Source organism: Neofelis nebulosa, chromosome 11 (genome assembly GCF_028018385.1).
Source record: "Neofelis nebulosa isolate mNeoNeb1 chromosome 11, mNeoNeb1.pri, whole genome shotgun sequence".
Taxonomy (NCBI): domain Eukaryota; kingdom Metazoa; phylum Chordata; class Mammalia; order Carnivora; family Felidae; genus Neofelis; species Neofelis nebulosa.
The window spans coordinates 53,388,336-53,411,870 of record NC_080792.1 but is presented as its reverse complement, the minus strand read 5'-3'; the positions used below and the strand labels follow the sequence as shown (position 1 = coordinate 53,411,870).

The 23,535-nt window shown below is 35.6% G+C and overlaps 1 protein-coding gene across 2 annotated transcripts in view; it reads right to left on the bottom strand.

Annotated features, from left to right (window-relative positions):
- Nucleotides 1–23,535, bottom strand: part of SMCHD1 (structural maintenance of chromosomes flexible hinge domain containing 1) — a 235,126-nt gene that overhangs the window by 195,410 nt on the left and 16,181 nt on the right. For both annotated transcript variants that reach the window (XM_058692578.1, XM_058692577.1), the window contains exons 6-10: nt 9,088–9,202; nt 8,848–8,967; nt 4,114–4,280; nt 2,112–2,202; nt 1,217–1,427 (exon numbers count right to left, since the gene is read on the bottom strand). In XM_058692578.1, the coding sequence (XP_058548561.1) occupies nt 1,217–1,427; nt 2,112–2,202; nt 4,114–4,280; nt 8,848–8,967; nt 9,088–9,202 (704 nt within the window). The remainder of the gene's footprint in view (nt 1–1,216; nt 1,428–2,111; nt 2,203–4,113; nt 4,281–8,847; nt 8,968–9,087; nt 9,203–23,535) is intronic.

The window sequence follows — 23,535 nt, the reverse complement described above, 5'->3', positions numbered from 1 at the left end:
ATAAGGAGTAGTTTGTCAAAGTTTACACAACATAAAGTGTCAAAGATGGGACTTACATTAGGAAATCTGGTTCCAGAACTCACAAGACTAACAAGTATTCTGAATGAGAAAGTTTAATATTGTTACTCTATGTATTCAATGCAATCTCAGTACTCCACCAGGATTTTTTTTTTTCAACTTTTTTTTTTTTTTTTTTTTTTTTAATTTGTGGGACAGAGAGAGACAGAGCATGAACGGGGGAGAGGCAGAGAGAGAGGGAGACACAGAATCGGAAACAGGCTCCAGGCTCCAAGCCATCAGCCCAGAGCCTGACGCGGGGCTCGAACTCACGGACCGCGAGATCGTGACCTGGCTGAAGTCGGACGCTTAACCGACTGCGCCACCCAGGCGCCCACCCACCAGGATTTTTTTTAAGTGAATGTACAAAGTGATTCCAAAGGTTACCCAAAAGAGCAAAAGATTAAGAATTTTCTCAAAAAAGAATGTTAAGTGTCCTGATCTGCAAGTATCAACATACAATACGAAGCTATAAAAGTATCATTACTCATGTATATAAATATAAAATAGATCAATAACTTAAAGAATTCAAATGTGTGTACTTATTGGAACTCAGTATTATAAAATATTTCAAACTATTTAAAAAACAGTAACATTAAGTAACTGGTGCTACAAAACCAAATACTCACATGGAAAATATTAAGGCAAAGCCCTACCTCATTGTAGTACAAAAAAAGGAGATTATACATGCATTAAAGATCTAAACATAAAATGGCTTTTAAAGAGAACTACAGGACATTTTTATAATCTGGAAATATAAGAAGGCTTTCCAAAGCAAGACAAAATCAGAAAGCATTAAAAAAAAAAAAAAAAACTGACATGACTATGAAAAGCTTAAAACTTATTTATAAATACCTACAAAGATAATGAGAAAACAATATATAAAGGATTAATATGCAGTACATAGCTAAAAGTTCAGTAAGCAATTCATGAGAAAAGAATATGTAATATTCTTTAAAGCCAGTGCTTTACTCATCTGGAAGTGAATACACACATAAATCAAGAATTATAAAAATTATAAATACCTAAGAATTTAAGACATGCTTAAGAAAACAAGTTTTAAAATTTATCTAGCCCTAAGAGCCCAACTAATAATAATCATTAAAAAATTCTAAATCACAACTTCACATTTTGTAGCTAAGATAACAGATTAACATACTTGATGGAAAGCATGGATCATCAGGGTAAGTTTCTCTATCATATAAGAAAGGGTGGTATCGAATAATCCCTTCCACTACACCATCTCCTTCAACATGAGCCTTGAACTCAAAACTATCAGCTGCTGTGTTTATATACAACGTCTGCATGTCATCTTCTATTTCCCTTAGGTTGACAATCTTAGGTGCCTTCCCCTTTTCAAACATAGAAATCTAAAATAAAAATAAAACAAAAATAATTAAATTCTATGGTGACTTCACTTTTGCTCTCAACTATGATCTAACAACAGAATAGGTAAAAACTTGTATTTAAACAAGTAATCATACAGCTTAATTAAATATATTTATATATGGGTTAAATAACCATAAGTAGCATCCCAATAAGGAACACAATATGCTACTTAAAAAAATAGAACATAAGCAAAGCAGAGCTAAAGAACAATTAACTCAGGAGTACATTTAAGGCTTCTTGCTAGAGGTAGGAAGTGAGACAACGATGCATGTGAAATTCTTTCCAAGATGTGGGCAAGGATATGGAGAACCCAATATTCATGTTCTATACTTCTAAATCTTACTTCACCATCATAAGACTTTTATGAACAAAGAGAAACTTTATATCCCTTTTCCTCCCCACTTTGATATCTGATGTTCAGCAACAACTCACATCTCTAAAGAAGGCAGGAGAAAAAGAAAGCAAATACTATAGTAAATAAAGGTTCAAAAACTACATAGATCTAATAATGATCTCTCTATTTAAATATTAAATTGCCAAAATACTTTGGTAAAAGACAAAGAGAGAAGGGTTGTCTATTGACTGATTTTTCTTATCCAAAGTCATTTGGAACTGGAACAGATACCTAATAACTTGTAATATTTTAAAAAAGAATTTTATCTTACTTCAATATCAATGTTGTTGAAAGGTCCAACTTCTTTTGATGTACGTTTTTCATTGCCTTTTGGGCCATGAATATAGTAATGATAAATATGCCTAAAATATAGAAAAATAACTTTATACTTTTAATTCAATTTAATTCATAAAATTACAGTTCACATAATAACCTACAAAAATAATTTTTATGACCACTATTTGGCAGTATCTAATTGGTAGGTACCAGCCAAGCACTATACTAAGCATTCTTAAATACAGTATACCATTTAACGGTATAAACAATTTGAAATGCAGGTATTACGATCTCATTTTATGGATATAGAAATTGGGGTGCAAGGAATTCACACAATTTATCTAAGGTTACAAAACTAGAGTTGGAGAGAGGTGGACTACAATCCTGGCCCTTCCAACATCAAAAGCCCACATAAATTACACTTCTAAGAAGTATAGTATGAGAACTAGAAGGCAAGAGACTATAATTCTACTTGTCAGGAATGTTCTAAAAGAGACTTAAATAATCAGGGAGTACATAGGATTGGATATTTTTAAACTATCTGAATATGAGAATGTTATTCTATAACTCTCGTCTCTCCTCTCTTACAGCATTGAGACATTCTTCCCCTAACATTCCTAAAGCAAAACTAATAAATTCAACATAATCCCTTTAAAAACCAATTCACAACTCGCTGCTACTTTGTTTTTAAGTTTTAAAAGTTTTTTGGTAAGATTATTTAGGGCTAAACCATACTATGTTATTATTTACTCTTCAAACAAGTATTTGCAATATTCCTTCATGTGAATTTTATTTGTAAAAAATTATCCTAGCTAATCTTTAAAATACTGAAATAAAAGGAAATCACTGAAAATCTTTAGGTCTTTCCTCATGCATATCAAAAGTGTTACCGTAATCAACAGTTAGTTTACAAGAATACATTAAGAAAGTGCTATAAATAGCTTAAAAGAATTTCAAAGAATGGTTAAAGTAATAGATTATTCTTTGCTACAGCAAGATTATATTCTGTGTTATGTACACTGAGCTCCTTTGGTTAAAAGAAATCATTACAAAATAGCTAATGAGATGTGTACTTCGAGAATAAAAATTCCAAAGTCCTATTTAAAATTCTTAGGTTACAGAGTCAATAAACATCAATACGCAGCAAGAAGAAAAGATACTTCTAAAATAAAATTATTTTCCCATAAAAAATTTTTAAACTGTTAGTATACATTTCTCTACAAAATAAAAAAAAAAAATCTCAAATTAAGTACATTAGTTAGTCTTTTGGGTAAATACAAAAAATGTTTTTTAAAAAATGTAAATTTTGTGCAGTTGTACCCATTTTTGCCATACTCAGTAATTCAGACTAATGCAAATTATGGAAATAAATGGTCCTTACTATGTTTACAGAGAAAAAACTAAGAACCATTAAACATTCTGATGATTTAGTCTAATGGAATATGTCACACTCCCTAAAAGTTGTCCTGGAATAGATATACAACAATTTATTTTCAGTATTATTAGATCATATAGGCCAATTTGCGTATTTTTATTTTAACAGACTTCATGCATTCGATAAACATTTATTGAGCATCTATTACTTAACAGGAAACACTAGGGATATAGTAGTACATAAAAAAGATTCCAATAGGGGAAGGCAGACAAAAAATTTAAAAAAAAATACATGGTACGGAAGATTATGATAGGTGCTACAGAGAAGAACCACAAAAGGGGAATATGAAAGTGATGGTGCTGAATTTGATATAAGTTCCTAAGTTTATTTTAAATTTTATGACAGGTCTCAAAAGCCTGTCCTTCAAATAACGACCAACATACTGCAAGTCATCAATATTTATTTACAGAATAGAGAAGTATTTTAATGCCAAGATCAGAGCACTGGTTACTGTACTGAAGGGAAGGAAATGAGGCACAAAACACACAGCAAAGAGGTTTTTGATGTATCTGTAATATTTTGTCTTTAAAAAGCAGTAACATGTCCTCAAATAATTACTTACGCTAACTGTCTTGTCCAAAGAAGAAAATAATTTTTCAAGTACTGTATGTGTTCTGGTTGTACTCCTGTGATAACCACAGCAGTAAAGCTATCTTTTTCTTTCTCCTCTAAGATAAGATGATGTAGAAATCTTTCATCATCATTTGTAATGTGAACAGAATCAGATGGCTAGGAGAGTGAATATAAATACAATAGGTTAGATACACTTAATTGTAATAAACAAATAACATTTACATTGACTTTTAATATGATTTGCTTGGATAGTTCCATAAACAGCCTTCAAAAAACTTTTGAAGGAAAATGGCCCAATACAAATCAGCTGAGTATGTGACAATGCTGTGAGAGCAGGATAGCTTTAACATAAATTGCTAATGTGGCATATATACAGGAATACCCTATACCATAATGCTAAACCAATTGTAGAATCATAAAAGAAAAGGTAAAACAACAACAAATACTGAGTTTAAAAATGATGAAAAAAAACTGAGGACACTTACTCTAGGGTGGAAAGAATTCTTCCTTGAGATACCTACCACTTAAATTGGTCAGGACAAATGCCCAGCTCTCCATGTTCAAGAAAACTGGGATGCAGCCTGAACCCAGCTGGCTTAGCCCAAAGGAACTGTGTTTAAAAGGGAGTAAAATCATCCTGTGCCCTAGTCCAGTTTCAGAGAATATCTATAGCTTGCTCAGAAGGAAAGTGGGGAGGGGGAAAGAATAGGGAGTGTTTGAGGGTAAGAATTACAAATGTCTCGTTTTTACAGTTAGTCTATATGTGTTAAAATTACATGTATATACATACATACACTATGTATGTTGCTATATACATAAAAGCTTGTAAGGATACACGCTGAACTATTACATCTAGGAAACTGTTTTTTTTAATAAGCATCTATTACTACAGCACATTAAGTAAATAAAAACAAGCCCTCTAAGGGTGCCAGAGATGGTTAAGCATCTGACTCTTGATTTCAGCTTAAGTCATGATCTCGCAGTTTTGAGATCAAGCCCCCCATCAGACTCCTTGCTGAATGCGGAGCCTGCTTAGGATTCTCTCTTTCCCTCACTCTCTGCCCCTCCCCTACTTGGGCACATGCACACACCCTCTATCTCTCTTGCTCAAAAAAATAAACACTCAAACAAACCAACCCTCCAAAACCATTCCAATGCATCGCTACACACTAACACTACAGCTACAACATACAGTATACAAATAACATTTTATACCCTTTGAGAGCTTAGTGGATTAGTTTGGGTTTACTAATGATGTGGGTTCATTACCAAATATTTATCAAGCACCTTCTAAGTCCTATGACTCAATAAAGGCACAAGGAAGATAAGAGTTAACTAAGACAGTGCCCCTCCTCCCTATAAATTCCATCTAATAGATGAGAAACAAGTGATTACAAAACAATGTGCCATTATAAAGATATGAACCAAGAGCTACAGAATTAAAGAGTGTGACATTTTCCCAGAAGATTAGAACATTCCAGCCCCATGAGAATATGAAGGATTTGAGAGTATAAGGCAAACAAGGTAGTTTGAAGTATGTATTAAATATATGATGAAAGATGAGGCTGGAAAGGCTGAAAGAAGCAGTGAAAATGGATGGAAGAGAGGGTAGATGAAAAACTATTTTAAAAGTCAGAACGGAATGGTGAATGATTAACAAGGATTACACAATTACTAACTACTCTGGCCAAGGGATACTGTTAATTGAAAAGGGTAGAGGAAAGGTGAAGAGAAAGAAAGAATAGGGAAAGATGTAGATAATAATCTGATTTCAGAGGTACCAAAAGTGAGTTCTTTATGGAACATCTGGAAGGACATCTAACTGAAATTGGAAATGAGTACACCAGATATAATCAGTTGGTATTCAGCACCAATTCATCCCACCTTTTGTTGTCCCTTCCTGGGCCGCAGAGAATGCAAAACCAAAAGTCTACCTTTCAGACTCCCTTACATTTTAGGTTGTGGATGCGAATTCGGTTTCATCAATTAGATGTAGTAGCCAAAGATTTAGAAGAGGAAAATGACTCAAAGCCCATTTCCTGAGATGTCTTGAACGTCTTCTGTTATCATGCAAGGTACTGAAAGACCAATATTCAAGTTCTGGCTTCAAGTGTTAGCACTGATACAGCATGGGTTATAGCCAGAAGGTCTGTGTTTTGATGTTGGGAACAATTGTGGCAGCAAGACCTTTCCAACACCTGGATCACAGATAAGGCAGGGTGTTTCTAAATTCCAGATCCAGTGGTGGTCCTCCAGCTACCTGATTATAGCAGATGTTACAGCATGCCTTGAAGGTCACTTCAGAGTGTCCCAACAGCTTTCTATAAGGCTCAGCCAAGAGCCCACTCCTAGCGCTTTCAAAAATCATGCAAACATCAAATTCCTTTTATTAAATCCTTTTCTGTTTGAAGAGCCTACAATGATTTATTTCCTCAATGGAGTCCAGCCTGATTCAGTGTCTCAATCTTAAGAGAAAAGTCTTGACAAATACAGATTTAAGAACTGTTAGTATTAAGTAGCATATATATTGCCTCCTAGAAAAAGCAAGACTCCTGGTTGTACATCAAGAGCCACCAACTCTGTACACATTGTAATAACTGTGTGTAAAAGTTGGAGAAGCCAAATAGTAGGCTGGAAAAGATTGTCCAGAAAAAGAAAAGGACCAAGGGCCTACCAGTAGCCATGAAACCTATGTTGGGACAAATTAAGCACAAAATCACAGGAAAAAGTGGCAGAAATGATGATCCAAGAGACATTAGTTCTATCCAAGCTTTATCATACCTATACAGTTTTAAAAATCACTTGAATTCTGAACTCCTATTTTCCACCAGTTTTAACACAGCATAATATTTCCACAAATATACTTTACAGGGCTTTGTGACGGTAACATAAGATGACAAAGATGGAATATCAGTATGTAAATATAATATGATATATAAATTGTGTAATAAATACAACAAACTTAAAAAGGGGAAAAGAGGGATGAGCAAAATGAAGAAATTTCCTAAACAGAGAATGTTAAGTTATACAGAAAATAAAGGTGGCTTGTAAGTATTAAAAAAAAAAAATCAGCCCATTAATAAAGAAAAGGTATTATTTTCACCTGTCAAATTGCATTTTACTGCCTTCCCCTCCACTCTACTTTTTAAAAATAAGGAAATTATCAGGCCCTTCCACATACTGTTTTGGGGAGTATATTAGATGTGGGTTTAACCTTTTAGAAGAGCAATTTTGTAATACACACCATGAACATTTAAAAAGTTTAAATTCATTGTCATAACTATTAAGATTCTAATAGCTATATGAAGAAAAAACTGCAAAGACATTCATGGCAGTGTATTTATAATAAAATCCTTTAAATACAGTAAATGCTCAACAGAATAGTCAAATTATAACACATTCAGACAAAACACCATGAAGGTATTAAAAATGTGTGTGTACTAGGGCACCTGAGTGGTTCAGTTAGTTAAGCATCCAACTTTGGCTCAAGTCATGATCTCACAGTTCATGGGTTCGAGCCCCACGTCAGGCTCTGTGCTGACAGCTCAGAGCCTGGAGCCTGCTTCAAGTTCTGTGTCTCCCTCTCTCTCTGTCCCTCCCCTGCTCACACGCTGTCTCTCTCTCTCTCTCTCTCTCAAAAGTGAATGAACATTAAAAAAAATAATAAAAAGTGTGTGGTACAGCAAAATATTTTATAAAATGGAGAAATACTCAAAATGTTAAAAAAAATGTGTGCTCAAACTGTTACATAAAAAAAAAGTAAGTAGATGAAGGGGATTAAGAGTATACTTTCCCCTTCCAACTCAAGATGCCAATAAGGAGGTTTTATTCTTAATTCCAGTGTTATTTACAGTGTTATATTAGTTTCAATAAGTGTACTCTTGATGAGCAATGAGTAATATACGGAATTGTTGAATTACTGTATTGCACACCAAAACTAATGTACAACACTGTGTAACACTGGAATTAAAATTTAAAAATACCAAAAAACCCCCCCAAAAACAAAAAAACCAAACACCCTATAGCCATATAATAAAATAAAAAAGACTAGAAATTCAACTAGATATTTTTTTCTGGAATCTGAGCACATTTTTATTTATACTCTTCTATAAATTTTTTATAACTTGTTTTAGAATAAGAAAAGACTTAAAAAGCTCAAACTTTAAAGATTTTAAAACAATTCTAAAATATTTCAAGTGGAGAAAAGTTGAATAATACAATACTATGAACTCACCACCAAGACTCAAATTCATTAATATTCTGCTCATTAAAATTAGAATATGAATGCAAATTTCTAACAAAAGTAAATCACTCATTTATTTCTCTGGAGCTCCGATTTCCTAAAAGCTTATTTCCCTATACTATAAGTGTTTTCTACTCTAAGTCTGAAACTGTTAGACAAAAAAAGATTTAAAAAATCAATCTCAGTGTAAGGGAAAAAGTTTATAATTATATGATCAATTTCCAAGGAAGTTTACTCAGCTTCATGAGACATCTTGTTGCATTGAAGATTTCCAGCCTGAGAAAGCATGTATATGGTCACTTTTGCTATTCACAAGACTAAAGCAAAAAGAAGAAAAAGTAATGGAATTTGAAAATTCCATACCTTCAAGTTTTTAAAGCAATAGCTAAGTATCTTAGCTAGAAATTGAAAAAAAAAAGTACTTGTCTCTATCTGTCCAATTTAACAACTTTATAATTAATGAGTTAAAATGTATCATACCTTTCTGTTTCTAATATATCCACTATATATTGCCTCTTTATTTTTCTCCTTCTTCTCAAAATCTTCTTTCGAAAGCACAAGTTCATGAACATCTTGGGAATCTGCAGGTTTGCTTATCATCTGTTAAATATTAAAGACTACTTTAAAAATTCCTAAAAGTTAAACTAATTAGTAATTTAGACAGAATCAACCTCCAAGTATTTTAATCAACTGTCATTTAAAAGAAATCTTTTTACTTACTCTGGCTGATTGTCCAACAAAGAAAACAGCCTGCTTGCCCCCAACACCAAAATAGGAAATATCACTATTTAAACTGCGTGGCACTGGTACTGGACGAACATATCCTGAATGATCACTAAAATAAAACATTAATGCAGTGACTTTAAACAAGCTACTTAGATGCCAAAGGAAATTGTTAAAGCACTTTTATTAAGTGTTAATAAAATGACCCTTAAGCTAGACAACACCCCCATTCAAGGTAAAAGAATCAGAGCCCAAAGTCAAGATAAATAGTCCAGTGGTTCTCAAAATGTATTCCCCAGACCAGCTATATCAGCATCACCTGGAAACTCAAAAAATGCACCTTCTTGGGCCCACCCTACTAAATCATAAACTCTCTTAGCAAACAAGACTAAATAAATATCTGTATCCTTATATATCCTACTGCCCCTAGAATTGTCCCTTCAAAATTGTTTACTGCTTCTAAACTTGTAAAAATAATTTCTGAATAATGAGAATTATAGCAAAAACATTTCTTATTTCCTAGTAACATGACACAAAAGAACTTCTTATGGCACCATAACAACACTCTGGAGAGTAAGCATCCCTGGGTTCTCAAAATAAAGGCTAGGTATCAAGGGACACCATTTCCCAATATGAGATACAAACAGAATTGGGGGTGAGGCTACAACCCCTATTACACTCAATGGAAAAGCTAAAGATCAGATGTGGCACAGCTAGAAAGAGAAAATACAAAGAGAGCATTCAGAGAACTTACCCATAAGAAATAAAGAAAAGGAACAGAAAATATCAAAGTAGGTATAAAAGACATACCTTTCCAAAGTAGGAAACTATCTCACTACACTACAAGCATAGTTCTAGAAAGAGGAAAAAATGGAAAAGGCTACAAATAATGTCTGACAAAAGCTGGGGAGTCAGGAAATGGGAAGCAGTTGTGAAAAGACACAAATTTTCAGCTATAAGAAAAATAAGGTCTGAGGATCTAATCATTAACACTACTGTATGTATAACTGAAATGTGCTAAGAGAATAAAATTTAAAAATCCTCTTCTCTGCCTTTCAATTGAGGTTTTAGACCAATTACATTACTGTGACTATTGGTATGTTTTGATTTAAACTTAACTGTCTTTTTTTTTTTTAATTTTTTTTTTCTTCTGCGTTAAGAGGGAAAAAAAAAGAAGTATGTAAGGTGATGAATGTGTGAATTAAACAGAGGGAAGGACTCCTGTTTAAAGGAAAATAACGAGGGCACCTGGGTGGCTTAGTCGGTTAAGCATCTGACTCTTGGTCCTGATCTCACAGTTCATGTGATCGAGCCCCATGTTGGGTTCTGTGCTGAAAGCACGGAGCCTGCTTAGGATTTTCTCCCTCCCTCCCACTCTGCTCCTTCCCCGCTCATGCGTGTTCTCTCTCTCTCAAAATAAATAAACTTAAAAAATAAAAATAAAGGAAAATAAAAAGAATACAATTCAATATTTAATATATATCAACAGAAGCTTTGTAAAAACAAAACATCAAGACAGTAAATGGCATGGGGGTACCTGGCTCAGTTGGTTAAGCATCCAACTTCAGGTAATGAATTCAGGTAATGAATTTAAGCCCTGTGCTGGGCTCTGTGCTGACAGCTCAGAACCGGGAGCCTGCTTTGGATTCTGTGTCACCCTCTCTCTCTGTCCCTCCCCTGCTCACACTCTGTCTCTTTCTCTCAAAATAATTAATACTAAATAAATTTTAAGACAGTAAATGGCACAGGTATTACTGCTGTGGTATGCTAATACTATATGTAAGTAGTATATTATTACTTGATATAGACTGTGACAAATTGAACATACATACTTTGAATGCTAACATTATCAATACAACAAGGGTAGCAAATAACAAGCCAACAAAGGAAATAAAATACTCATTTTAAAATAAGGCAGAAGAAAAAAGAAAAACAGGAACAACAACAAAAAAAACATAATGAAAAAAACAAATAACAAAGACCGCAGAGTTTAAATCAAAACATCCCAATAATCACAGTAATGTAACTGGTCTGAAACCTCAATTCAAAGGCAGCGATTGTGGGCGCCTGGGTGGCGCAGTCGGTTAAGCGTCCGACTTCAGCCAGGTCACGATCTCGCGGTCCGTGAGTTCGAGCCCCGCGTCAGGCTCTGGGCTGATGGCTCGGAGCCTGGAGCCTGTTTCCGATTCTGTGTCTCCCTCTCTCTCTGCCCCTCCCCCGTTCATGCTCTGTCTCTCTCTGTCCCAAAAATAAATAAAAAACGTTGAAAAAAAAAATTTAAAAAAAAAAAAAAAAAAAACAAAGGCAGCGATTGTGTAATTTTAAGACACAATTATATTCTACCTTAAGGAAACTATTTTTTTTCTAGAAACTCTCTAAATATAAAGTGACAATAGGTTAAAAAGTTGGAAAAAAAGTTACCATCAACACAAATGTAAAAGCTGGAGTAGCTACAATAACATCAAAGCAAGCTGATAAGGAGTATCACCAGGAAATGATCAAAAAAAAAAAAAAAAGCAAGAACAATGAAACAAATACATAGATAAATAGGTCTTCATTCTCCTCTTGAGTTTTTAAATTATATTAGTCTGATGAAATCAAAATAACACCGTTTGATATGGTTCTCAATGTACATGGAGGTAAAACTTAAGAAAACTCAATTATAAATGAGAGACAGTGAGGGGACCTAAATAATTTGTTAAAATTTCTAAAATTCACTTTAAGTGGTAAAATATCCTTACTAGTACAATGTAATGTTATGTATGTATACAGTATTCCTCAGAACCACTAAAAAATAAAACCAAAAATATAGTCAAAATCACTTTATAAAAATAGCAAAATACAGAAAAGTATGTTGAGTAACCCATAAAAAGGCCAGAAAAATAAAAATAAAAGGAATAGAGAAGCTATACAAGACATACTTAAGTCCTGACATATGTATCAAGAACTATAGTAAATGTGACAATACAAATACACTAAATAAAATGAATAAAAAAGTGACCCAAGTATATATTGTCTACAAGAATTTCCAATATAATGATACAGGTAGGTTAAAAGAAAATGGATAAGAAAAGACATACCAACCAGGAAAACATGAATGAAAAGAAAGCTAAAGAATATCACATAAAATATACTTCAGAGCAAGAAAATTATCAAGGACAGAGTAGCATTACAGAATAATAAAAGGATCCACTTACCAAGAATGCATAACAATTCTCTAACTGCGTATACATAAACTAACACAAGTTCAAAATACATAAAGCAGAAATTAAGAAGTGAAAAAAGAAACACACCTGTAAATAAGTGGGGGACTTCAAAATTCCAGCAAGGATATAAAAGAATATACCAGCAAGGATATAAAACCATCAAGGATATAAAAGAACTAAACAATATCGACGAATGGAATCAAATTGACATTTACAGAACACTCCTCCCAACAACAGCAGAATATATATTCTTTTCAAGGACACAGAAAATTCCCCCAAATACATCATATTCTGGAGCACAAAACAAATCTCAACAACAAATTTAAATAGAGTGTATAGAGAATATTTCCTCTGACTATAAAACCAAACTAGACATCAACATAAAGAGGAAAATATGTTAAGAACACGTGGAAATTGAACAACACATTCCTCAATCTATGGATCAAAGAGCAAATTACAAAGGAAATAAAAAATACACCAAACTGTAGGACAATGAATATACACCATTATCAAAACTTGTGGGATGTAGTGAAAATAGTTCTTAAAGATTTGTAGCACAAAATCATCATCTTAGAAAAATCTCAAATCAATCATCTAAGATTCCACACCTCAAGATACTACACCAAAAAAGAAAAAAAAAAAACAAGGACATTAAGAGCAGAAATCAAAGAATTTGAAAAGAGAAAAAATTTTTTTAATTTATCAAAGCACACATTATTTCTTTGAAAACATTACCAGTAAATATACACTACTAAACTTGAAAATGTAATGAAATGGACTAATTCCTAGTAAAGTATAACTTACCAAAACTAAGTCAGTAATTGCCTAAATATTCTTATAACTATATTTAAAAAATCAAAGCAATAGTAAAAAATTCCTCCCACCAAAACAACAGACTCAAATGGCTTCGTATGTGAGTTTCAAAACCCAAACTTTCAAAAGAAAAAAAAACCCTCAAACTTACATAAGTGATGGAAGTATAAATAAATACAATCACTCTGGAAAACAATTTACTACCTTGTACATTGGAACTTTTATCTTTTAACCCACAAATTCCCTTCTAGGTATCTAAGAACTTACGTAGATTTGGACTAGCAAATACATATGTAACATTATACACACACATAAACACTTATAAGTAAGATAGTAATGCTTATAATGCCAAATGTGGCATGGGGAGCCAAATGCCCACTGACTGGAGACTGGATAAATACAGTGCAATTTTAAGTATGCACAAAAGAATATTATATGGTTATGAAAAAGAAAAAACTACAGACCCACACAAAGACGAAATCTTAGTAACCTAATATTAAGTGAAAATACAAGTCCCTTATAGAACAACATATCATATGACTATCCTTTTTCGCAGCATCAAAAAACAAGCAAAGTTAGATTTTTTAAATATAAGGAAATAAGGGGGCACCTGCATGGCTCAGTTGGTTAAGCATCCCGAATCTCAGTATCGACTCAGGTCATGAGCTCACAGTTTGATTTGTGAGATCAAGCCCTGTGTTGCACACAGCAAAGCCTCCCCTGCTGGGGATTCTCTTTCCCTCTCTCTCTCTCTCTCAATCTGTCCCTCCCCTCCCCTCTCTCAAAATAAACAAACATTTAAAAACAAAAATAAGGAGGAGCGCCTGGGTGGCTCAGGCCTGGGTGGCTATGTGCTGACAACTCAGAGTTGGAGCCTACCTCAGATTCTGTGTCTCCCTCTCTCTCTGCCCCTCCCCTACTCATGCTCTGTCTCTCAAAAATAAACATTAAAAAAATTTTGTTTTTAATAAAAAATAAAATATTTTGTTCAAATAAGGAAATAAGAAAAACAATTCAAGATAGTTAACTGTGATGGAGAGGAAAAAAACAGAACAAGGGAGGAACACACAGATGTAAGTTACAGAAACTGTGCTACTTACTGGTTTGGGTGGTAAATTCTGGTTATTTGGCTTATTAAATTTTTCAATAAACCTTAAAAATACAATGCCTGAATTGATAAATTGTTATAAACCAAAAACTGTAATTAATTAAATTCTATGAACCTAATGTATTAAAAAAAAAAAAGTAGGGGCACCTGGGTGGCTCAGCCAGTTAAGCAACTGGCTCTTGATACTGGCTCAGCTCATGATTCCAAGGTTGTGAGATCGAGCTGCCCCCCCCCCCACCCCTACAAAGTAAATGGTTTCTAAGACTTTAATTATTATGGCAATGCTTCTAGGAAACAACCTGAAAATACCCCCCAATATTATCTTAAAAACATATACGGGAAATACACAAAAGTTTAGAAAGAGATGGGCTCAGAGATTAAACACACACATACTTAGACTGATTCAAAACTAAGAATTCTAGTCACTGACAGTGAATGGACATAATCACCAGGAATTAAGTCTACTTTTCAACCCAAACCATCTATGCAAATCTAACCTAGGCAAAAACCCTATCATAGCAAATAAGGTTAAGAACACAAATGTCTAGGTTTCAGACTTGTGTAAATAAGTCCAGAAAATTTCCTTTATCTACACTCAAGGGTTATATAAACATCCCTTCATGAAGGTAAGTACAAGAGAAAGATAATCTAAGACCCTACAAAAATTTTTGCATCACAGAAGCACTCCTCTAGAGAATTTAGAAAGATCCCTCAGGAATAACATAATCCAAAAGAATTTCAAAAAACATTCATATTCTTGATACAATGTAAAAGGACACTGTATCTTTTTGATATATTAGTACTGTATAAAAGAGAGAAAAAATATGCAAGAAAAGAAATCACAGAAGATGTTGAAAGTAAGAAAAAGGAACAAGAAAGAGAATAAAATTAGTAAAAGAAACTAAAATATAAGTGGTTGCCAGGAAATAGGGTAGAGTGACTACATATGTATATTTATATCTACCTTGAACCTATCAAAGGGAATAACCCCACAATAAAGAAAGCTTTACCTCCAATAAAACTGACAAATGGCCACAGATCCTTATTAGAGTTTCTGAAATAAATCTATGCAACACAATGAAACTAACCCAATTAAAGTAGGATGCCTAAATGTTCCATAATCATTCTCTGAATTCAAGTAACACCAATACCAGAAAGTAAAAGTTCATCCAAATTTGCAGAAAAGTATTGAAGACGAACTTTTTCTTTGGCAAAATTAGGGAAAATCCTGTTGAGGGTCCATTTCTACAACCTAAAAAAAAATGGCATGGGAAATAAGCTATGTGGCATACTGTTTTTTTTTTTAATTTTTTTTTTCAACGTTTTTTATTTATTTTTGGGACAGAGAGAGACAGAGCATGAACGGGGGAGGGGCAGAGAGAGAGGGAGACACAGAATCGGAAACAGGCTCCAGGCTCCGAGCCGTCAGCCCAGAGCCTGACGCGGGGCTCGAACTCACGGACCGCGAGATCGTGACCTGGCTGAAGTCGGACGCTTAACCGACTGCGCCACCCAGGCGCCCCATGGCATACTATTTTTATTTAAAAAAAAAAAAAAAAAAAAAAAGGCTACCTAAGTTGAGGACCTTTCAATGGCTGAGCAGGAGGTAGCACTGATTCAACACACATCTGGATTATGACCACACAGCAATTATGTTCTAGGTATCTAATTGAACTTCTTTTAAAAAAATTTTTTTTAATGTTTTTTATGAGAGAGAGCATATGCACTAGCGGGGGAGGGGCAGAGAGAGATGGAGCACCAACAGGAGCAGGGCAGAGAGAGACAAAGACAGAGAATCCAAAGTGGGCTCTGCACTGACAGAGAGTCCCGTGAGAGGCTTGAACTCAAGAACCGTGAGATCATGACCTGAGCCAAAGTCAGGTGCTTAACCAACTGAGCCATGCAAGCACCCCTCTTTTTTTTTTTTTTAAACGTTTGTTTATTTTTGAGAGAAAGAGCGCGAGCAGGGGAGGGGCAGGGAGAGAAGAAGACACAGAATCTGAAGCAGGCTCCAGGCTCTGAGCTGTTGGCACAGAGCATGATGCAGGGCTCAAACTCACAAACTGCGAGATCATGACCTGAGCTGAAGTCGACACTCGACCAACGGAGTCACCTAGGCACCCCGAATTTAACTTCTATGGCAATGATTATAATAATGCCTGAGTGATGAGCCAATTTTCTAGGTTCATGTAATGTTCTACATGTTATTAGAGGTTTGAATTACACAGGTGAATGCATTTGTCAAAAGTCGGTTAACAGAGTGAGCACTTCCATAATGGTACAGTAAGGACCTATGAAAACTCACTCATTGATAAAAGCAACAGAACATCTGCAAACATTGTCAAAAATCAACATTTTCAGAATAAGTATTAACCAAAGGCTTGAACAATCCAAGGAGTGTTTATTCAAGACACACAGTTGAATCTCAGAACAGTGAGCTCTGTGTTGTTTTTTTTTTTTTTTTTTTTCAACGTTTATTTATTTTTGGGACAGAGAAAGACAGAGCATGAACGGGGGAGGGACAGAGAGAGAGGGAGACACAGAATCGGAAGCAGGCTCCAGGCTCTGAGCCATCAGCCCAGAGCCTGACGCGGGGCTCGAACTCACGGACCGTGAGATCGTGACCTGGCTGAAGTCGGACGCTTAACCGACTGCGCCACCCAGGCGCCCCGCTCTGTGATGTTTTAACATGCCCAATCCCACTTCCCGCCTCACCAGCTCCACAGAAGCCTTGAAAACTGATAGCCTTACAATCACAGTGAAAACCAGCTACCCAGGAGTCACTGGAGCAAGTTTGGAGTTCCCCTAAAGCCCCTTTCCCATAGAACTGCCATTATTAGATTTGTCTGACAGTTCCCAAGGAACCTCCACTCGTAGGGTTTGCCTTTATTTGACCCACCTCAGAACCTGCTCACTGTGAACCACTTTTCCCTCAGTCATTTGTCAAAAACTTATCAATGGTAATTATTTATGATCACAGCTGAGGAACGCAATGAAAACAACTGGGAGGAAATAAGAACCTGGCCAAAAACTGACAAAGAAAAGCTGGAGAATGAGAGATCCATAGTGGGTTTTAAAAGCTGCAACATATTCATGAGAATAGAGAAGAAGGGCATACTCACATGCAGGGCTAGCCACATGCTCAAGAAAGCCCTAAGCTTTCATTTCTGGCTGACTTTGAGGTTCTGTGCAAGCAAGAAGTAAAGACTAAGGCAGAGTTTTAAACTTCCTACCAGAGCATTAAAGACATACTCCAATATGCAAACAGAACGCACTGGCAAAAGCTGGGAAGACTTGATGGTTCCAGACATTTAGGGAAATGTCCAATCACTAGCTAGCAACACAAGATAAAGAATACAGACTTTACAGAATTAGTTTAGAGGGGAAACTATAAAAATAACAAAAAAACCAGAAGCAACAAACAAGCCCTGGGGAGAAGGATCAATCTAATTTCCAGACTTGCAACACTATATTATTTAAAATGTCTTATTCTCAACAAAAAATTGTAAACTGGGGCGCCTGGGTGGCTCAGTAGGTTGGGTGGCCAACTTTGGTTCAGATCATGATCTCACAGTTCCTGAGTTCGAGCCCCACATTGGGCTCTGTGTTGACAGCTCAGAGCCTGGAACCTGCTTTGGATTCTGTGCCTCCCCCTCTCTCTGTTCCTCCTCTACAGACACACACACACTCACTCTCTCTCTCTCTGTCTCGCTCAAAAATGATAAACATTAAAAATAGTTTTAAAAAAAGAAAAAAATTATAAGCCATGCCAAATTAAAGTATAGTCCACACACAGGAAAAATAGCAGTAAGAAGAAACTGTCTCAGAGAAAGCCCAGACACTAGACTTACTAGACAAAGATTTAAATCAGCTATTTTATTTTTTAAATACTTATTTATTTTGGGGGCAGGGCAGAAAGGGAGAAAGAGAATCCCAAGCAGGCTCCATGTTGTCAGCAAAGAACCGGATGTGGGGCTTGATCTCACGAACCATGAGACCATGACCTGAGCCAAAACCAAGAGTAGGATGCTTAACCAACTGAGCCACCCAGGAGCCCTTAAATCAGCTATTTTAAAGTGCATTAATGAACAGAAATCATGAAGTAAATAGTGAAGTATGAGCACAGTGTTTCACCAAATAAACAACAGAGGCAGAAATTATTTTTTTAAAAAAGAACCAAATAAAAGTTCTGCAATTTAAAAAAAATTCATTTAAGGGGCGCCTGGGTGGCGCAGTCGGTTAAGCGTCCGACTTCAGCCAGGTCACGATCTCGCGGTCCGTGAGTTCGAGCCCCGTGTCAGGCTCTGGGCTGATGGCTCGGAGCCTGGAGCCTGTTTCCGATTCTGTGTCTCCCTCTCTCTCTGCCCCTCCCCCGTTCATGCTCTGTCTCTCTCTGTCCCAAAAATAAATAAAAAACGTTGAAAAAAATATTTAAAAAATAAATAAATAAATAAAAAAATAAAAAAAATTCATTTAAGTGGCTCACTAGCAGATCTGAGCTGGCAGAACAAAGAATCAGTGAACTTAAAGGCAGGTCAACTGAGTGTACTTAGTCTGAGGAACAAAAAGAAAAAAGAATAAAGAAAAATGAACACAATCTCAGAAACCTATAGGACACCATCAAGCATATCAATATATGGATAATAAGAGCCACAGAGGAGAAAGATTTGAAGAAATAATGGCCAAATACTTCCACAAATGTGATGAAAAACATTAATCTACAAATCTAAGAAGTTCAAACACCAAGTAGAAGGAACTCAAAAGACCCAAACCTAGACACATCAGTATCAAACTATTAAAAGCCAGAAAAAAAAAAAAATCTTGAAAGCAGACAGAAGAGATTAGTCACACACAAGGGATATGCAATAAGATTAACAGCTGATTCTTCATCAGAAACTATGGAACCAAAGGCAGTAGGCAAACATGTTCAAAGCATTAAAAGAAAAAACTCAACTTTCAAAAATAAAGGAAAGGTTAAGACAGTCCCAGATAAACAAAAACTGAGGGAATTTGTTGCTAGTAGATCTGCCCAAAATAGTTACTAAAGATGATGCTTTTTACATCCTTTCTGATTTTTCCCCCTTCTGATTTAAAAGATAACTGCATAAAGCAGTAACTATAAAACTATGTTGATGCAACTATGATGTATAAAGATGTCACTTATATAAAAATAACACAAAGGAGTAGGAGGAGAATAAAACCATATAGAGGCAAATTCTTTGTATATTCCAGACAGTAAATTGCTATTAATCCAAACTGGATTGTAAGATGTTAATTGTAATCCCTACAAAAACAACTAAAAATTAGACTAACAACTACTGAAAGCACATTAACGACTGCTAAGAGTGAGGGAGATGGTGAGGGGACACACAAGTGACCACCATGAGTAAAGGTTTCTTTTCTTTTGGAGTGATGAAAACGTTCTGGAATTAGTGGTGATGATGCACAACTTTGTGACTATACTCAAAACTACTAAATTGTACACTTTAATATGGTGAATTTTATGGTATGTAAATTATAGAACCATAAAAAATAAAGAAATCCAATGAAAAGCTTAAGACAGATGTGAGCATTTCACTGCATATAAATTTTACCTCAAAAGAAACGGACTCTAGTAATGGTATCAATGCTTTAAGCATTAGGAAAAAGTTTACAGATATCTGTAATTTATTTTGAATTAAATTTTAAAACCTGAACTGAATATCGGTAGGATAGACTAGTGGGAAAGCAACAGTCAATGGTAGAAAATAGGTATGAGACGGGCACTGAGGAGGACATTTGTTGGGATAAGCACTGGGTGTTGTATGGAAGCCAATTTGACAATAAATTATATTTAAAAAAAAAAAAAAAGAATGTAGGTATGAATATCTGGGTTATCACTGTAGAATTTCAACTTTTCTGTATGACAATGTTCATAAACTGCTGAGGAAAAGAATAGTGCTGAAGAAACACTCAGATCCAGGTTTTTGTTTTTTTTTTTTTTTAATGTTTATTTATTTTTGAGACAGAGAGAGACAGAGCATGAATGGGGGAGGGGCAGAGAGAGAGGGAGACACAGAATCAGAAGCAGGCTCCAGGCTCTGAGCCATCAGCCCAGAGCCTGATGAGGGGCTCAAACTCACGAACCGGGAGATCGTGACCTGAGCTGAAGTCGGACGCTCAACCGACTGAGCCACCCAGGCACCCCCAGATCCAGGTTTTGAACCTTTCTACAACTAGCCTGAACTCCACAAAAAACTAGTATTGTTAAAGACATATATGTGACAAATTATTGTAAAGGAGAAAATAGAGACATAACAAAGGGGAAAAACTTGAATATGAACATTATATACTTTGAATCAATGATAAATTTCTTGGGTGTGATAATGGTATTATCATTATGAGAATATCCCTGTGAAAGAGATACTTGCTGCAGTATTTAGTAGTGAAATTTCATAAAGAATCTAATTTTTAAAATGATTTAGGAAGGGAATGTGAGTATGCATATAGACAGAAGATAACAAATGTGACAAAGTGTTATTTAGCAAATAAATCTAGGTGAAAGATACGTGCATGCTAATACTGCTCTTTCAACCTGTTAGCTTTAACTTTTTCAAAATAAAACGGGTGGGTGGAAGAGGAGTACCAAGGTTGAGCAGGAGTTATAAAGAATTTTGGCAAGTAACAACTCTCACCTCATCTCCCTCTATTCTCCCCTCCATATACTGTGGTCTAACCACACTTGTCTCCTTGCTCTGTCCCAATCAAAACAAGCTGATGATACTTTCAAGGTCTTTGTCTTTGCTGGTATTCTTTCTACTTGGAATATTCTTCCCCCAGATCTTCACTTGGCTATTTTCTTTTAATCATTCAAGTCTCAACCAATGTAATCTCAAAGAGGCCCTCTTATCTAATGATTTTAATTTAAGAGATGCCCATCAGGCTCTAACACATCACCTGATTTTTTTTTTTTTTTTAACGTTTATTTTTGAGACAGAGAGAGACAGAGCATGAATGGGGGAGGGTCAGAGAGAGGGAGACACAGAATCTGAAACAGGCTCCAGGCTCTGAGCTGACAGCACAGAGCCCGACGCGGGGCTCGAACTCACGGACCATGAAATCATGACCTGAGCCGAAGTCGGCCGCTTAACCGACTGAGCCACCCAGGCGCCCCTGATTTTTTTTTTTTTAATGTTTATTCATTTATTTTGACAGAGAGCAAGAGTGAACGAGGGAGAAACAGAGAGAGAATGAGAGAGAGAATCCCAAGCAGGTTCTATGCTCAGCCTGGAGCCCAATGAGGCATTCTATCCCACGAACCGAACCGTGACATCATGACCTGAGCTGAAGTCAAGAGTTGGATGCTTAACGGACTGAGCCACCCAGGCGCCTCTCCCCCAACCAATATTTTCTTAACAGCAATAATCCATGACTGGAATGCTTATAAATTTTTTGTGTGTTTTACTTCTGTTTTTCTCTCTACAACATAACCTACAGGCCAAGAGAGTCAGTTGTTTTATATTTTAGGCTGTCCTTCCTTGTCTTTCATAGCCTGTGTCCTATGACATCCACTCTTGTATCCAGTAAAAACTAAACTGGAAATAGTAAAGCTACTGATAATCTTCTTCTACAGGAGCAGAAGCTAGGGGAATAAGCTTTGTTAACATCTGATGTTAACAAAAATCAGAGTGGGTGGGTCAAGGGACCGATATTAGACTCAAAGACTATGAGTATATAGTAGCTACAACAACTGATTGTTTAGTGATACCTAAAATGCTAGGACCAAAACCAGCAACAGTTAGCTTTCTACCAAAAAATAAAATGTCTTGGGGTGCCTGGGTGGTTCAGTTGGTTGAGTGTGTCCGGCTCCTGATTTCAGCTCAGGTCATGATCTCATGACTTGTGAGATCGAGCCCCATGTCAGGCTCCACGCTGAGCATGAAGGCTGCCTGGGATTCTCTCTCTCCCTCTCCACTACTCGCACTCTCTCAAAATAAATAAATGACTGTTAAAAATTTTTAATTTCCCTAAAATTTGACTTAAGTTTAAAAGTTTACATTGTGCTAAGACCTAGAGAAAAATGAGAGTCCATGTTCCATGAATCCAGGTAAAATTTAATCTAACACTATAGTTTCTACTCTTCCATTTGATTTAAATGACATTTTTCTACCTTTTTTGCCCAATCTACTATTTGTCCTCCTTTCCCTTATACCTAATATTTCTATTGCATGCTAAATTCTATCCTTACATTATAAAAGACAATGGTCTTTGCCTTCTCTGTGGATACTTTATAAATCCTTGAAATGACATGTACTCATGAATATAATGAAAAAGAATGGTTGTAGAAAAGTCTGAGGGTAACAATGAGAAAGTAGTAACTAAAATGATAGCTTATAGAGCTTGTATTTACTCATTGCTTACCATAAACCAAGCTCTATTCTAAGGATTTTACAGTGTACTAACTCACTTGGTTTTCACAAAACCTCATGAGGTTTTATCCACATTTTACACAGATGTAAACTGAAACCCAAAGAAGTCGGGGCGCCTGGATGGCGCAGTCGGTTGAGCGTCCGACTTCAGCCAGGTCACGATCTCGCGGTCCGTGAGTTCGAGCCCCGCGTCAGGCTCTGGGCTGATGGCTCAGAGCCTGGAGCCTGCTTCCGATTCTGTGTCTCCCTCTCTCTCTGTCCCTCCCCCGTTCATGCTCTGTCTCTCTCTGTCCCAAAAATAAATAAAAAAAAAAAAAAAAACAACAAAAAAAACAAAGAAGTAAAATACCTTGACCAATGTCATGCAACTATTAAGGCTAGATTCAAACCAAGCCAAATGATTTCTGAGACTGTCTTCACTATATGGCCTCTAACCATGACACTATAAGTATGTACAAATTTGGTAAAAATTGTGGGTGCTGAAATTTCAGAAACAAGAAGGCAAATATGTGAACTATATTAATTTTTAACAATATTAAGATTAATCCCTAAATTTGACTGATTCTCCTTGACATGACAAAAAGAAAAAAATAGGACACGAACAAACATTACTTAAAAATAATAATAACAACAACAACAGATTCTTCCCAAGTGTGCTACCTGAAGTACACAACATAGCTGAAAATACCAAAAGACTTGTGGGTCACAGTTCTTACTAGAATTCAGCTAATATCCCAAAGACCTATCTTTATAACCCTGACAACTTCTAGTATATTTTGTTTCCCCTGTAACATTCTCATTCAGGATATTTTCTATAAGCATATTCTGATACAAAACTCTTGACTAGACACTATTCACTAACAGCTGTGAATGTTTTATTAAGCAGAGACCTGTCAAGTAGAGCAATGGT